The sequence below is a fragment of the Carcharodon carcharias genome, chromosome 8 (assembly GCF_017639515.1).
Source record: "Carcharodon carcharias isolate sCarCar2 chromosome 8, sCarCar2.pri, whole genome shotgun sequence".
NCBI classification, from domain to species: domain Eukaryota; kingdom Metazoa; phylum Chordata; class Chondrichthyes; order Lamniformes; family Lamnidae; genus Carcharodon; species Carcharodon carcharias.
In genome coordinates this window covers 338,918-356,983 of record NC_054474.1, presented here as the reverse complement: position 1 = coordinate 356,983, position 18,066 = coordinate 338,918, and the positions used below count along the sequence as shown (strand labels likewise).

The window sequence follows — 18,066 nt, the reverse complement described above, 5'->3', positions numbered from 1 at the left end:
CTCTCCAGTGCAATCACATCCTTCCTATAATGTGGTCACCAGAACTGCACACAGTACTCCGAGTGTGGCCTCACCAGCATTTTATACAGTTCCAGCAAACAAAAACAGAAAATGAGGTCTAACAGCATCTATGGAGAGAAAACAAAACAGAGTTAATGTTTTGAGTCCATGTGACTCTTCTTCAGAGCTTTGCTTTTATCCATCATAACTTCCTGCTCTTGTATTCTAAGGCTCGGCTAATAAAGGCAAGTATTCCATATGCCTCCTTAACCACCTTATCTACCTGCCCTGGAAATAAATTAAAAAATAATAATAGAAATAGGTGGGAAAATAAAAATATATTAAAAAAATATAATAATTATGAGAAAAAAGGGGATCAGAAAGGGGGTGAAGATGGAGGAGAGAGTTCATGGTCTGAAGTTGTCGAACACAATATTCAGTCCGGAAAGCTGTAAAGTGCCTAGTCGGAAGATGAGGTGCTGTTCCTCCAGTCATGAGAGAGACCATGAGTTCTCTCCTCCATCTTCGCCCCCTTTCTGATCCCCTTTTATCTCATAATTATTATATATTTTTTAATATATTTTTCTTTTCCCACCTATTTCTATTATTATTTTTTAATTTATTTCCATCCATTGTTTTATCTCCACCTTTTAGCCTATTTTCATCCCTTCCCCCACCCCACCCCTACTAGGGTTATCTGTACCTTGCTCGTCCTGCTTTCTACCCTTAATGTCATCATTAGCACATCCTTTAGCTAATATCACCACCGTCAACACCCCGTTGTTCTTTTGTCTATGAAACCTTTGGCAATCTCTCCTTTGCCTCCACCTATCACTGGCCCTCTATCCAGCTCTACCTATCCCACCTCCCCTCAACCAGCTTATATCTCACCTCATTTCTATTTCTCTTCAGTTCTGATGAAGAGTCATACACTCAAAACGTTAACTGTCTTCCTCTGCAAAGATGCTGTCAGACCTGCTGAGTTTTTCCAGCTATTCTTGTTTTTGTTTCACATTTCCATCATCTGCAGTATTTTGCTTTTATTCCCTTAACAAATCCATGCTGACTATCCCTGATTAATCCATGTCTCTCCAGATATATTCTGTCCCTCAGAATTCTTTCTAGGAACTACCCCACCACCAAGGTTAGACAGACTGGCCTGTAATTTCTTGATCTAGCCCTTCCTCCCTTTTTTAATAATGGGACAACATTAGCAGTCCTCCAGTCCTCTGGCACCTCACCTGTGGTCAGAGAGGATTTGAAAATTACTGCCAGGGTCCATCATATCTCTTCCCTTGCCTCTCTCAACAGCCTGGGATACATCTCAATTAACAAATTGGGGGGAATTTTAATGTGGTGACGCACTGAGAGCAGTAAGTGAATATATGAACATTTGAAATAGGAGCAGAAGCAGGCCATTTGGCCTCTCGAGCCTGCTCTGCCTTTCAATTAGATCCTGGCTGATCTGTTTGTGTTTCAAATTCCACATTTTCATGTACCCCCAATAACTTTTGATTCCCAAGGCAATAAGACCATAAGACATAGGAGCAGAAGTAAGCCATTGAGCCCATCGAGTCTGCTCCACCATTCAATGAGATCATGGCTGATCTGATAATTCTCAATTCCACTTCCCTGCCTTTTCCCCATAACCCTTGATTCCCTTACTGATTAAAAATCTGCCTATCTCAGCCTTGAATATACTTAACGACCCAGCCTCTACAGCCCTCTGCGGTAAAGAATTCCACAGATTCACTACCCTCTGAGAGAAGACATTCCTCCTTATCTCTGTTTTACGTGGGCGACCCCTTACTCTGAGATTATGCCCTCTGGACCAAGGCTCTCCCACAAGGGGAAACAACCTCTCAGCATCTACCCTGTCAAGCCCTTAAGGATCTTGTATGTTTCAATAAGGTTGTCTCTCATTCTTCTAAATTCTAATGAGCACAGGCTCAAACTACTCAACCTCCTCATAAAATCTCTCCATACCCAGGATCAACCTAGTGAACCTTTTCTATCTATCTACCTCCCTCTGCCTTAAAAATATTCAGTGACCCCGCCTCCACCACCTTGTGAGGTAGAGAGTTCCAATGCCGCACAATCCTCTGAGAGAAAAAAATTCTCCTCATCTCTGTCCTAAAAGGGCGATCCCTAATTTTAAAACAGTGCCCCCTAGTTCTGGACTCACCCACAAGAGGAAACATCCTATTGTCTTCCAGGATCTTGTATACTTCAATCAAATCACCCCTCACTCTTCTAAATTTCAGGAAACAATTAAAACAGAAAATGCTGGAAAAACTCAGCAGGTCTGGCAGCATCTGTGGAGAGAGAAACAGGGTTAACATTTTGAGTTCCGATGACTCTTCTTCAGGACACCTTTAGCTCTGAAGGAGAGTCATATGGACTCGAAACGTTGGATGGAATTTTCTGTGCCCATTGGCGGTGGGCGTGTTTGGCGATGTGAGCAGACAATATGGTGAGAAGGCCAAAGATCAGTTTCATGATGTCATGAAACCAGTTTGCAGTCGCCTACTCTGCCTGTCGGACGTTGGGAAGTTCATTGTAATGTAACTGCAAATCATTATAAGCCCAGGTTTCTGGAATCATTCTCCCCCACCACCGCCACCCCCCCCACGCTAGGTCACTCCGATGTGTTTCACAACTGTACATAAGCAACATGCACCTGCCGAGCTGCACTTCACTCAGGACTGTGAGGTTTGTTTTCCTACCATGCTGCAGTCAGCACTCGCAATCATCAGCTCCAGGCTTCACAGGCAGCACCAAATCACTTTTGGGGGGGGTTCTACCTACCAGACCAGCCATAAGGTAGGGGTGGCTTTTCAGTGACTGGAGGGCTAGGGCTTGCTTGGGAAAGGGGGAGAAGTGGACTCGGACAAGGGAAGAGGCTGCAGGGTGAGGGCTATACTGGGGATGGAGGGTTTCCCAGGGTGTGTGTGGGGGGCACACGTTGACCTGTGCAAGTGGCCTCGAGATGGTGAGGGCTGAGGAGGCAGTCTCCAGAGGAGATGAGGGCAAATGGAGATGTGAGGGTGTATGTGTGAGAGAGAGTGAGTGGTGATGTCTCCTGAGCTGGCAGTGAGATGCCAGTGAATGTGTGATGGGCTTGTGAGTGGGTGAGTTTAGAGAGATGAGATGATTGCCTTACCCTGGCTGCACGTTTGAGATCATTCATCCTCTATCTGCATTGAATGGCCAACCTCTTCTGTGCAGCATTGACACTGATCACAACTGCCACTCCCTCCTAAGTGAGAGTGGTGAGATTGGTGCCCCTCCTGCAGCCAGAGTGGGGGTAGAGGACGTCACAGCGGGCTTCCAAGCATCCAAAAGGTGTTTCAGGGACGTGTCACTGAATTGGGAACTGCAGTCTTCTTGCCTTTCTGGACCATGTCTTTTGTGCAGCAGCATCTGGGCTGGAAGCACTGAGAGGTGTGCGTGCGGCTGCACTTTAAATATGTCCAGCATGAGGAAGTGGCGAGATGACAGTGTGGCAGGCAAATGAAAGTCTAACCACCATCAAATCAGCGTGTTTCGCAGCAACGCATGATTAGTGAGTTGGGATTGGGATGATACAAAGTGAAAAGCCACTATTGCGGCCAACAGGTAAAACATCCTTTTTCCCGCCGATTACCACATTTAGCACAAATTTTGGACGATTCCACCCATTAACTCTGTTTCTCTCTCCACAGAAGCTGCCAAACCTGCTGAGTTATTCAGCAATTTCAGTTTTAATTTCAGACTTCCAGCATCCACAGCATTTTGCTTTTATCCAATGGAAATAAGCCCAGTCTGTCCAACCTTTCCTCAAAAGACAACCCACTCATTCCAGGTGTCAATCTAGTAAACCTCCTCTGAACCGCCTCCAATACATTTACATCCTTCCTTAAATAAGGAGACCAAAACTGCTCACAGTATTCAAGCTGCTGTCTCACCAATGCCCTATATAACTGAAGCAAAGCACCCTTATTTTTTGTTCAATCCCTCTTATAATAAAAGATATCAATCCATTATCCTTCTTAATTAATTGCTGTACCTTTTTTTATTCATTCATGGGATGTGGGCTTCACTGGCTAGGCCAACATTTATTGGCCATTCTTAATTGCCTTTGAGATGGTGGTGGTGAGCTGCCTTCTTGAACCACTGCAGTCCATGTGGTGAAGGTACAACCATAGTGCTGTTTGGCAGGGGGAATTCCAGGGTTTTGACCCAGCGACAGTGAAGGAATGGCAATATATTTCCAAGTCATGATGGTGAGTGGCTTAATGGGGAACTTCCAGGTGATGATGTTCCTATCTACCTGCTGCCCTTATCCTTCTAGATGGTGGTGGCTGTGTGTTTGGAAGGTGCTGCCTAAGGAGGCTTGGTGAGTTCCTGAAGTGCATTTTGTAGATGGTACACACTGCTGTTACTGTGCATCGGTGTTGGAGGGAGTGAATGTTTGTGGATATGGTGTCAATCAAGTGGCTGCTTTGTCCTGGATGATGTCAAGCTTCTTGAGTATTGTGGGAGCTGCACTCATCCAGGCAACCAGAGAGTATTCCATCACACTCCTGACTTGTGCCTTGTAGATGGTGGACAGACTTTGGGGAGTCAGGGGGTGAGTTACTTGTCACAGGATTCCTAGCCTCTGACCTGCTCTTGTAGCCTCAGTATTTATATGGCTAGTCCAGTTCGATTTCTGGTCAATGGTAATCGCCAGGATGTTGATAGTCGGGAATTCAGTGATGGTAATGCCATTGAACATCAAGGGGTGATGGTTAGATTCTCTCTTGTTGGAGATGGTCATTGCCTGACACTTGTTACTTGCCACATGTCAGCCCAAACCTGGATATTGTCTAAGTCTTGATGCATTTGGATGTGAATTACTTCAGTATCTGAGGAATCGTGAATGGTGCTGAACATTGTACAATTATCAGCGAACATCCCCACTTCTGATGCTGTGATAGAAGCAGCTGAAGATGGTTGGGCTGAGGACACTACCCTGAGGAACTCCTGCAGTGATGTCCTGGAGCTGAGATGACTGACCTCCAACAACCACAATCATCTTCCTTTGTGCTGGGTTTGACACCAACCAGTCATACCTAGCACATACCTAGAGAGTTTTCCCCCTGATTCCCATTGACTCCAGTTTTGATAGGGCTCCTTGATGTCAAGGGCAGTCATTCTCTCCTCAACTGGGAGTTCAACCAAATCTGTAATGAGGTCAGGAGCTGAATAGCCCTGGCAGAACCAAAATGGACGTCAGTGAGCAGGTTATTGCTAAGCAAGTGCCGCTTGATAGCACTGTTGATAACCCCTTCCATCACTTTACTGTTAATCGAGAGTAGACTGATGGGGTGGTAATTGCTGGGGGCTGGATTTATCCTGCTTTTTGTGTACTGGACATACCTGGGGAATTGTCCACATAGCCAGGTAGATGTCAGTGTTGTAGCTGTACTGGAGCAGCTTGGCTAGGGGCACGGCAAGTTCTGGAGCACAAGTCTTCAGTATTATTGCTGGAATATTGTCAGGGTCCATAGCCTTTGCATTATACAGTGCCTCCAGCCATTTCTCAATATCACATGGAGTGAAATGTTTGCATACTAATTTTTCATGACTCATGCACTAGAACACCTAGATCCCTGTACAGCTTGGAATTTTGTTGCCATTCTCTGTTTAAGTAATACTCAGCTTTTTTATTCTTCCTGCCAAAGTCTACAACTTCACATTCTTACACATTTTCACACATTATCTCCCATACTTTTTCCCACTCATTAAACCTATCTATGTCCGACTGCAACCTCTTTATGTCCTCTTCACAACATACTTTCCTACCTATCTTTGTGTCATCTACAAATTTAGCTCCCATGTCTTCACTCCCCTCTTCTAAGTCATTGATGTAAATTGTGAAAAATTGAGGCCCAATACAGACCCTTGTGGAACGCCACTCATCACATCCTGCCAATCAGAAAAGGACTAATTTATGCCAACTCTCTCTTTTCTGCCGGCCAGCCAATCTTCTATCCATGCTAATATGTTACCCACTACACCATGAGCTTTTATTTTCTGTAATAGCCTTTGATGTGGTACCTTATCAAATGCCTTCTGGAAATCCAAGTACAGCATGTCTACAGGCTCCCCTTTATCCACAGTGCATGTTATTCCTTCAATAAACTCCAATAAATTGATTAAATATGATTTCCCTATCACAAAACTATATTGACTCTTCCCAATGACCTTGAGTTTCTCTAAGTGCCCAGCTATAACCTCCTTAATGATCAATTCCAACAATTCCAACGACAGACATCAAGCTAACTGGTCTATAGTTTCCTGTTTTCTGCCTCCCTCCCTTCTTGAATATAGGCGTTATATTTGCTACTTGGAACCTTTCCAGAGTCTAGTGAATTTTGGAAAATTAACACCAGCGCATCGATTACCTCATTAGCCACCTCTTTCTTGTAAGACCCTAGGATTTAGTCCACTGGGACCCGGGGACTTGCCAGCCCACAGCTCGATCAATTCGCTCAGTACCATTTCCCTAGTGATTTCAATTTCACCAAGTTCCCCTCTCCCTCCCACCTCCTGATTTACGGCTGTTACTGGAAAGTTTACTTTAATCCTCTATAGTGAAGACAGAAGCAAAATATTTGTTCATTTCATCCGCCATTTCCTTACTATCTGCTATTAACTCCTCACTGTCACTCTCTAGAGGACCAACACTCATTTTAATTGCTCTTTTCCTGTTTAAATACCTGTAGAAACTCACTATTGATTTGTATATTTCTTGCTTGCTTCCACTCATTCTCTAATTTCTTTCTCCTGATTCACCTTTTAGTTAATCTCTGCCATTCTTTATATTCTGTCCAATCATCTGTCCTGCCACTCACCTTTGCGCTTTTTCGTTAAGTTTGATGCTTTTCTAAACTTCTTTAGTTACCACCAATGATGGCTCCTCCCCTTAGAATTTTTCTTTATAGTAGGAATATAGTTATTTTGAATATTCTGAAATACCCCCTTAAATGTCTGTCATTGCTTCTCTATTGATCTATCCCCTAGCCTAGTATCCCAGTTCACTTGAGCTAGCTCAGCTTTCGCACCCACATAGTAGCCCTTATTTAAGTTTAAGATGCTACTCTTATACCCGTTCTTCTCCCTCGCAAACTGGATGTAAGATTCAATCATATTGTGGTCGCTGCTACCTAGGGGAGCCTTTACTCTGAGGCCATTAATTAATCCTGTCACATTACACAATACCAAGTATTATATAACCAGCTCTCTGGTTGGTTCCAGGGTATGCTGCTCGAAGAAACTATCTTGAAAGCATTCTAAGAACTCCTCATCCAGGCTACCACTGCCAGTCTGATTTTTCCAGTTTATGTGTACATTAAAATCACCCGTGATTATTGCCCTCCCTTTATCACAAGCACCCAATACTTCTTGTACACCCGGTCCTACATTGTGGAGTGGAGTGTCTGATAGCTGGGAGTTTCTGCACTGGCTCTGTCTGTCTTTTTAAGGCAGTCACTGTATTTGTCTCTGAATTCTGGTTTTCCTGTTCACAGAAGAGGTTTTGGTGATGATGCCCATGGTACAATATCAGTGGAATTATTTAAAGGGAAACTGTAAAGGTGACAGTGGATGGACTGTGTTAATGGGGAGGATGAAAGTAAGTGTAGAAATGCAGTTACAATGTGCCGAGCCTGTACCTAGTTTCACTGATGGCCCCCCCCATATTTCATATTGTGGGCTGTCAGGACCCAAAATGGGATCAGCTGCACTGTGATGAGAGGAGATTGCCTGCCTTAAAGAATAAGACAAAGCTGGAGATTGCTGCCAAGTTCAGTAGCAGGAGTGTTGTGCTACCCATGGACAGATGCATCGGTGGCAGGCAGGTTGGTGAGGATGAGTTTGCTTTTCCCTTTTGGTTCCCTCATCATCTGAGACTCCATATGGGGTCTTGAGTTGATGTTGCAGTCTCCCAAGGCAACCCCCTCTTGAGTGTATACCACTGTGCCGCCACCTCTGCTGGGTCTGTCCTGCCGGTTGGACAGGACATACTCTGGGATGGTCATGGTGATGTCTGGGACATTATCTGCAAGGTATGATTCAGTGAGTCAGGCTATTGGTATTGATGTTGCTTGATTAGTCTGACTAGTCTGTGAGATAGCTCTCCCAATTTTGACACAAGCCCCCAGGTGTTAGTAGGGCTGACTTTGCAGGGTCGACAGGGCTGAGTTTGCAGTATGGTTTCCATTTCCTAAGTCAATGCCAGGTGGTCCAGTTCCATTCCTTATAGACCTCATAGTGGTTTGGCACAGTTGAGTGGCTTGCTCAGCCATTTCAGAAGGCATTTAAAAGTCAACTACATTGCTTTTGACCTGGAGTCACATGTAGTCCAGAGACCAGGCAAAGACAGCAGATTTCCTTCTCTAAAAAGGGCATTAGTGAACTAGATGGTTTTTTTTGGACTTTACTTTTGCCTTAGTAGGATTTGAACCCAGGCCCTCAGAGCATTATGCTGGGCCTCTGGATTACTAGCCAAGTGACAATACCACTATACCACCGCATCCCAGCTGTGCCACTGTACATACATGCAGCTTAAAGGGAACCTTGACATCCAATCCTGTGAAGTTCTTGTAGTATGTAAGTGAAAAAATGCACAATGAAATTTTCAATATGTTGCAACTCCCTCACAGGTTGCATAACTTGTCACCAGTAATAGCTCTGAAGGAAGATTTAACTTGGTGTTCTTGTTTCGCAGGCACTTTGTTCAGCTGTAAGCAATCCCAATCTCCTGCAGACAGTGACTCAGATCTTCTCCGAAGCAGATAAAATGAATCTTATTGATCCACACGCCTGTGACACCTTTTCTCAATCTCCTCAAAGCCCCACCCATCAATCTGGACTGCAGTATTCATCACGGAGGAGCTCAGGTTTGATAGTATACACTGAATAGATATTGTCTATTAATGTTTGTTGGACAGTTAATGACTTTCAAATGCTAAAATGTTGTAGAGCTAATCTTACAGGTTCCAATGTTATAAAATAAAACCTACATTTGCTGCTTAAAGTGTTACATTTCATGAATTAATTTTTGACAATTCATTCTTGGGATATGGGTATCACTTGCAAGGTTGGCATTTATTGCTTATCCCTAGTTGCCCTGAAAAGGTGGTTGTGGGCCTCTTCTTGAATCTATTGAAATCTGTTTGATTATCCCTAGTGCTGAAAGATACTTCAAATAGCAGTTAAAGTCAACTACATTGCATGGAACGGCAGTCATATGTCATCTAAACTGTGCAAGGACAGCATGTTTTCTTCTTGAAAGGCTGTTAGTGAACCATTTGGGTTTTTACAACATTCCATGAGCACTTTTTAAAATTACACTAGATTTTTATTTTCAGATGTTTATCACTGATTTTAAATTTCCAAACTGCCATGGTGGAATTTGAAATCATGTTCTAACTGCATTATTAGATTACTCGTTTAGCATCAAACCACTACACTACTATTCCCTTATTCCCATCCGGTTTCTCAACATTTAAGTATTTAAATATCAATGAAGAGATATAACACTCTAGGGATGGTAGTTACATTAAAAAATGTTTGGTAGACATTGCTTCTGGAAAACACCAATTACATTAGACACTGTATAAGATGTTTAAAATATAGGACATGTTCCTTGCTCTTCCTTCCCAGGCATTGAGTCATTGTAGGAGGCAGTAATCTGATCTGTGGAACTTAAGCTCTGGCCTATGGTACTTTTGACTTATGCTCAGTGAAGTTTTTATAAACAATCAGACATTTCCTACAACTGATATGGTCTCAGTATACAAGATTTGGAGGATAGTGAGCCTCAGGATAAATAACGGATTTACCATTGGAGCTGGTACAGACTTTCACTGTACATGCTCGATCTGTCTGACTGAGGAGAAACTGTCAGGCCATCGACCTGAGAAGGTTAAGTTTCAAAATGATTTTTGTAGAGTCAGGAGAAGCAGGGCCTAGGCTCCAGCAAAATTATGTGGGCCACTGCTCTTGGCCTTGCAATCCCCTCATCAATTGTACACTCTCTGGACCTATCTTTCTGCCAGTCAGGCTGGTCTCCAGGCAAGCTGATTTCACACTGGCCTGAAGCCAGCAAGCTTATTCAAGGCCCCATTTTCCAGGCCTGTTCTATATGAATGAGTCTAGGTCTTCAAAATAGACCAGGTGTCCCACAGCATACAGTAGACGTCCAACTCACTCTTTCCATGGGCTGATCACACGGATGTTCAAAATTTGCCTTTTAATTGTGCAATCACCCCCACCCCAATAATCATGTTCACCCCCTTCTCTCCCAAACCCACATTTATTGGCAGAATTGATGCTTAATTTACTGATGTTAAATATTACCATGCCATCAAATGTCTGCAAGAAAATGCAAGCTAGTGTTAATACCTCAGGGCTATGCATTTGCCCTTAATGTCTAGTGTCTATAGGCTCTGAAGGGGGCAATGAGATTGTTATTGCTTTCTAAATAACAAATAAGAATCCTGCTACACTTCATTTGAACAATCTGTCACCTGGCAATATGGCTAATGTCTATTTTTGATAAAGGCTGTTGCAGATGAAGTGACTGTATTCATTCAGGACGAGCTTTGATCATCTAAGGCGATTAGGGAGGAAGATTACATTTTTCCTCACCTTAATTGTTCTGGGGTTATGAGTTTTGTCTTTTTTTCCTCCAATTGAGTGCTTAGATGGTTCTAAGAAATGTGGGGTGTGTCTGTATTGTGATGTGTAAGACATCATAATGCCACACAACATAATGCCACACATCATAATGCCACACAACATGCTGGATGAGGCCAGTGGGTCTTTTCTTGTCCATTATTTTCATAAGTTCAAAGTCCTTCAGTTCTAACAGTCTTACCAATTTACAGGAAATCAAACAGGGGCTGACCCATTAAAATTGGTAATACTCGAAATGATCTTCAATAAAAATCCACAACTGCATGCAATTTTTCAAAGGAACAAAGCACATAATGGGGCTAGTGCTACTGCTGAAGCATATTGCTGAAAGGAGCTGAAGCTTTTCATCTTGGACTCATCAGGATAAACACAAGAATGCTAAATTCAAAAGATCACAACAATTTATACTACAGAAGAAAAGAGTGCTGATTGGTTATCCAGTTCACTCTAATTGGTCAATGTGTTACCATGGAGAAAACAGGAGGGAATTATAGACTCCCCAAGCTCCCAGGTAATTCAAAAAAAGGTGCAAGGCTTGAACATATTCCTTTTGTTTCCAAAGAACAGGTCCCTGCATATGAATGTATGTCACTTCTAGCAACATAAATGAGTTATGTTATGATCTTGGCTGATTATCTTAAATTGGTTGTTAGTGTCGCTATTAGCGCACTCAGGATTATTCAGCAACTGCTGCCCAGCCACAGAATCACATCAAACAGTAGACATTTTGTTTTGGGTTTTGCAAACACTGGCTGGTTAATTACTGACTGTACTCTTGTCTATTACGAACAATCGAAGGAATATGTTGTGCGATTCAGTCAGCCAAACACTGGGATGTATGGCCTACACACCTGGTGTCACACTGGCACTGAAATTTATACACAACATTGTTCAATTATGTTGTTGCAAAAATGTCTTTTTGGACTAATGACAGCATCCTATTCGTGGAAGCCTACCTTCAGCAGGCAACATACACATTGGGATTCATATAGCTCCACACGCTATAAGATTGGCCTTATTAGCAATCTTGTAAACAGCCTCTGAACCATTTGCACACCTTGCAAGCCTGATGCAGAAAAAGAGCACATCAAAGCTGCCCTACAGGATAATGGCTGTCCAGATCAGATCATTATTCATCGTGAATCATGCAAACTCACAAATGGGCCAAACCATTTGCGTACTTGAACAGTGCCCGGTACATCTCAAATTTACCCTGGAAAGGCAAAGTATCTCAAAGACGTCAATCAAGCAGTTTCATGCTGCTACTATGCAGTGGCCATGCAAGTGCTATTTTCCACTAACAGGAAGCTACCGTCAGTCCAAAATAGCTTTCTGCCCACCACACAATTGAGCAACATCATGTATGAATTTCAGTGCCAGTGCGATACCAGGTATGTAGACCGTACTTCCCAATGATTGGCTGATCGAATCGAACAACATGTTCCTTTGGCTGTTCATAATAGGCAGAATACAGACTGTACTCAACTAGTTCACGTTTGCAAAACCCAAAACAACATGTTTACTGTTAGATGTGATTCTGCAATTGGCAGCACTTGCTGGACAATCCTGAGTGTGCTAATAGCTATACTAACAACCAATTTAAGATAATCAGTCAAGCTCATAATGTGGCTCATTTATGACAATGACAAAGTCAGCCCTGGCAACCTTGCAAAGCCCTCTTTACAAATATCTGGGAGCTTGTGCCAAAATTGGGAGAGCTGTCTCACAGATTAGTCAACCAGCAGCCTGGCATAGTCAAACTCATAGAATCGTACCTTACAGATAATGTCCCAGACACCACCATCACCACCCCGGGTATGTCCAATCCCACCAGCAGGACAGACCCAGCAGAGGTGGCGACACAGTGATATACAGTTGGGAGGGAGTTGTCCTGGGAGTCCTCAACATTGACTCTGGACCCCATGAAGTCTCAGGGCATCACGTCAATCATGAGCAAGGATAATCCTGCTGATTACCACGTACCGCCCTCCCTCAGCTGATGAATCAGTGCTCCTCCATGTTGAACACCACTTGGGGGAAGCACTGAGAGTGGCAAGGGTGCAGAATATACTCTGGATGGGGGACTTCAATGTCTATCACTAAGAGCAGTTCAGTAGCACCACAACAGACTGAGCTGGCTGAACCCTAAAGGACATAGCTGCTAGACTGTGTCCGCGGCAGGTGGTGAGGGAACCAACAAGAGGGAAAAACCTACTTGACAAAATCCTCACCAACCTGCCTGCCGCAGATGCATCTGTCCATGACAGTATCAGTAGGAGTGACTACTACACAGTCCTTGTGGAGACGAAAACCCATCCTTACATTGAGGGTACCCTCCATCGTGTTGTGTGGCATGACTACCGTGCTAAATGGGATAGATTTCGAACAAGTCTAGCAACTCAAGACAAGACATCCATGAGGCGCTGTGGGTCATCAGCAGCAGCAGAATTGTACTCGAACACAAACTGTAACCTCATGGCCTGGCATATCCCCCACTCTACCATTACCATCAAGCCAGGGGATCAACCCTGGTTCAATGAAGAGTTCAGGAGGGCATGCCAGGAGCAGCACCAGGCATACCTGAAACATGGTGTCAACCTGGTGAAGCTATAACACAGGACTCCTTGCATGCCAAACAGCATAAGCAGCAAGTGATAACAGAGCTAAGCGATCCCACAACCAACAGATCAGATCTAAGCTCTGCCACATCCAGTCATGAATGGTGGTGGACGGTTAACTCATTGGAGGAGGAGGATCCACAAATATCCCCATCCTCAATGATGGAGGAGTCCAGCACATCAGCGCAAAAGATAAGGCTGAAGCATTTGCTACAATCTTCAGCCAGAAGTGCCGAGTGGATGATCCATCTCTGCCTCTTCTGGGGGTCCCAAGTATCACCGATGCCAGCATTCAGCCAATTTGATTCACTTCGTGTGAAATCAGGAAACAGCTGAAGGCACTGGATACTGCAAAGGCTATAGGCCCTGACAATATTCCAGCAATAGTACTGAAGACTTGTGCCCCAGAACTTGCCGCGCCCCTAGCCAAGCTGTTCCAGTACAGCTGCAACACTGGCATCTACCCAGCTATGTGGAAAATTGCCTAGGTATGTCCTGTACACAAAAAGCAGGACAAATCCAACCCAGCCAATTACCGCCCCATCAGTCTACTCCCGATCATCAGTGAAGTGATGGAAGGGCTCATCAACAGTGCTATCAAGTGGAATTATTTTTAATTCATTCATGGGATGTGGGCGTTGCTGTCTAGGCCAGCATTAATTGCCCTTGTTCAGAGGGCATTTAAGAGTCAATCACATTGCTGTGGGTTTGGAGACACATGTAGGCCAGACCAGGTAAAGGAGGCAGATTTCCTTCCCTAAAGGGCTTTAGAGAACCAGATGGGTTTTTATGACAATCGGCAGTAGTTTCATGGTCATCATCAGACTTTTAATTCCAGATTTTTTATTCAATTCAAATTTCATCATGTGCTGTGGTAGGACTCAAACGTGGCTGCCCAGAGCATTACCCTGGGTCCCTGGAGTACTAGTCCAGTAACAATACCACTATGCCACCGCCTCCCTAACTTCCTCAGCAATAACCTGCTCACTGATGCCCAGTTTGGGTTCCGCCAGGGCCACTCAACTCTGACCTCATTACAGCCTTGGTTCAAACATGGACGAAAGAGCTGAACTCTCGAGGTGAGGTGAGAGTGACTGCCCTTGACATCAAGGCCGCATTTGACAGAGTGTGGCATCAAGGAGCCCTAGAAAAACTGGAGTCCATGGGAATCGGGGAAAACTCTCCGCTGGTTAGAGTGATACCGAGCACACAGGAAGATGGTTGTGGTTGTTGGAGGTCAGTCATCTCAGTTCCAGGACATCACTGCAGGAGTTCCTCAGGGTAGTGTCCTCGGCTCAACCATCTTCAGCTGCTTCATCAATGACTTTCCTTCCATCATAAGGTCAGAAGTGGGGATGTTCGCTGATGATTGCACAATGTTCAGCACCATCTGCGATTCCTCAGGTACTGAAGCAGTCCATGTCCAAATGCAGCAAGACCTGGACAATATCCAGGCTTGGGATGACAAGTGGCAAGTAACATTCATGCCACAGAAGTGCCAGGCAATGACCGTCTCCGACAAGAGAGAACCTAACCATCACCCCTTGATGTTCAGTGGCATTACCATTACTGAATCTCCAACTATCAACATTCTGGGGGTACCATTAACCAGAATGAACTGGACTAGCCATATAAATAATGTGGCTACAAGAGCAGGTCACAAGTTAGGAATCCTGCGACAAGTAACTCAACCCCTGACTTCCCCAAAGCCTGTCCGCCATCTACAATGCACAAGTCAAGAGTGTGATGGAACACTCCCCACTTGCCTGGAAGAGGAGAGTACCAGAGAAGGATCCTGGGATAGGCAGTTAGCAGCACCTAGAAGAGAGTGCGAGAGGAGTACCTAAAGAGCGGGAGTTTACCTGCGTGGGAGGGGAGCGGGAGCGGAGTGGCTGTATAAAGAGCAGAGCGGAGTTTACCTGTGAGGGAGTGGAGTGGCTGTATAAAGAGCAGGAATGGAGTTTACCTGTGAGGGAGCGGAGCAGTTGTATAAAGAGCGGACCTGTGAGGGAGCGGAGCTGAGTTTACCTGTGAAGGAACCGGTTCTCACCCAGACACTCAGCGGTGCTGGAATTCAAAAGGAGTGATGTCAGGACAGGGGAGAGAACTGATTGGTAGGTAGTGGGTAAGTTGTATTTTTCCTACTTTAAAGCGACATTACAGGAGGCCAGAGTCTCAGCGTTTGTTTTTTTTAAGAAAAACTAAATAGTTTTCTACTTGGCTTAAATTTAAGGAAATAATCTTTTAATTAAAAAGAAACAAAAGGCCTGGCAAGGGAGTTCAGTCCCGTGTGTTGTACAGCCTGCAGCATGTGGGAATTCTTAGACAATGCTTGCAGTCTGGACGACCACATGTGCAGGAAGTTCCAACAGTTTGACCAGCTTGAGCAATGGGTTTCTGAGCTCAAGCGTCAGCTGGAGACGCAGCGGAGCATCCGTGAGGCTGAGAGTTACATGGATAGCACATTTTAGATGTGGTTGAGGGAAGGGCAGAACTGGCAGCTCAATATTCCAGGATATAGAATCTTCAGGCGTGACAGGGGGTATAAATGAGGAGGTGGCATTGCACTATTGATCAAGGAGTCAATTACTGCAGTAAGGAAGGATGGTATCTTAGAAGGTTCCTCAAATAAGGCCATATAGGTAGAATTTAAAAACAAACAGGGGCAATCACTTTGCGGGGGTGTACTATAGACCTCCAAACAATCAGCAGGAGATAGAGGAGCAGATATTTAGGCAAATCTAAGAGAAGTGCAAACATAATAGGGTAATAGTAGAGGATTTCAACTTCCCCAATTTTAACTGGGGTAGTCTTAGTGTGAAAGGCTTAGAGGGGGCAGAATTCTTAAAGTGCATCCAGGAGAGCTTTTTGAGCCAACACATAGAATGTCCTACAAGAGAAGGGGCGGTACTGGACCTAATCTTAGGGAATGAAGCCAGGTAAGTGGTAGAAGTGTCAGTGGGGGAGCATTTCGGGGATAGTGACCATAACTCTGTAAGATTTAAAGGTAGCTTTGGAAAAGGACAAAGATGGACCGTAAAATAAAGGTCCTGAATTGGGGGAAGGCCGATTTTAATATAATACAGGATCTGGCCAAAGTGGACTGGGAGCAGCTACTTGTAGGAAAGTCTACATCAGACCAGTGGGAGTCATTCAAAAAGGAAATAGTGAGAGTTCAGGGCCATCCCGTAAAGGTGAAGGGTAGGACCAACAAGTCCAGGGAACCCTGGATGTTAAGGGAGAAAGAGGATTGGATAAGGATAAAAAAGGAGGCTTATGGCAGATACAGAGGGCGGAAAACAGCGGAAGCCCTAGAAGAGTATAGAAAGTGTAGAAGGTAGAGTGAGGAGGTGGCAAGAAAAATCCCTGGTGGGTAAGATAAAGGAAAGTCCCAAGGCATTTTATAAATATATTAAGGGTAAGAGAATAATCAGGGAAAGAGTAGAGACCATTAGGGACCAAAGTGGCTATCTGTGCATGGAGCTGGAGGACGTAGGTGAGGTTTTAAATGATTACTTTTCATCTGTGCTCACTATGGAAAAGGATGATGTAGGTGTTGAAATCAGAGAGGGGGACTGTGATATACTTGAACAAATTAGCATTGAAAGGGAGGAGGTATTAGGGGTTTTAGTGGGCTTAAAAGTGGATAAATCCCCAGGCCCAAGTGAGATGTATCCCAGGCTGCTGTGTGAGGCAAGGGAGGAGATAATAGGGGCTCTGACACTAATTTTCAAACCCTCTCTGGCCACAGGAGAGGTGCCAGAGGACTGGAGGACAGTGAATGTGGTATCATTATTCAAGAAGGGTCGTAGGGATAAATCAGGTAATTACAGGCCCATGAGTCTAACATCAGTAGTAGGGAAACTATTGGAAAAAATTCTGAGGGACAGGATTAATCTCCCCTTGGAGAGGCAGGGATTAATCAGGGATAATCAGCCTGGCTTTGTCAGGGGGAGATCATGTCTAACTAATTTGATTGAATTTTTCGAGGAGGTGACTAGTTGTGTAGATGAGGGTAGTGCAGTTGATGTAGCCCACATGGACTTCAGTGAGGCTTTTGACAAGGTCCCATATGGGAGAATGGTCAACAAGGTAAGAGCCCATGGGATCCAGGGCAATTCGGCAAATTAGATCCAAAATTGGCTTAGTGGCAGGAGGCAGAGAGTGATGGTCAGAGGTTGTTTTTGCGATTGGAAGCCTGTGACAAGTGATGTATCGCAGGGATCGGTGCTGGGACCCTTGGTGTTTGTAGTCTACATTAATGATAATGATAGAGGAGGTATGATCAGTAAATTTGCAGATGACACGAAAATTGGTGGTGTCATAAATAGTGAGGAGGAAAACCCTAGATTAAAGGATAATATAGATGTGCTGGTAGGATGGGCAGGGCAGAGGCAAATGGAATTTAATCTTGAGAAGTGTGAGGTGATGCATTTTGGGAGGATTAACACAGCAAGGGAATACACAATGAATGGTAGGACCCTAGGAAGTACAGAGGATCAGAAGGACCTTGGTGTACATGTCCATAGATTCCTGAAGGCAGCAGCACAGGTAGATAAGGTAGTTAAGAAGGCATATGGAATACTTACCTTTATTAGCTGTGATATAGAATATAAGAGCAGGGAGGTTTTGTTGGAGCTGTATAAAATTGTAGTTCGGCCTCAGCTGAAGTACGTGTGCAGTTCTGGTCACCACGTTATAGGAAGGATGTGATTGCACT

General features: G+C 44.3%; 1 protein-coding gene across 6 annotated transcripts in view; it reads left to right on the top strand.

Moving 5' to 3' along the window:
- The window catches only part of arap3 (ArfGAP with RhoGAP domain, ankyrin repeat and PH domain 3), a 491,562-nt gene that overhangs the window by 332,319 nt on the left and 141,177 nt on the right, over window positions 1-18,066 (top strand). For all 6 annotated transcript variants that reach the window (XM_041193181.1, XM_041193177.1, XM_041193179.1 and 3 more), the window contains one exon: window positions 8,756-8,927. In XM_041193181.1, the coding sequence (XP_041049115.1) occupies window positions 8,756-8,927 (172 nt within the window). The remainder of the gene's footprint in view (window positions 1-8,755; window positions 8,928-18,066) is intronic.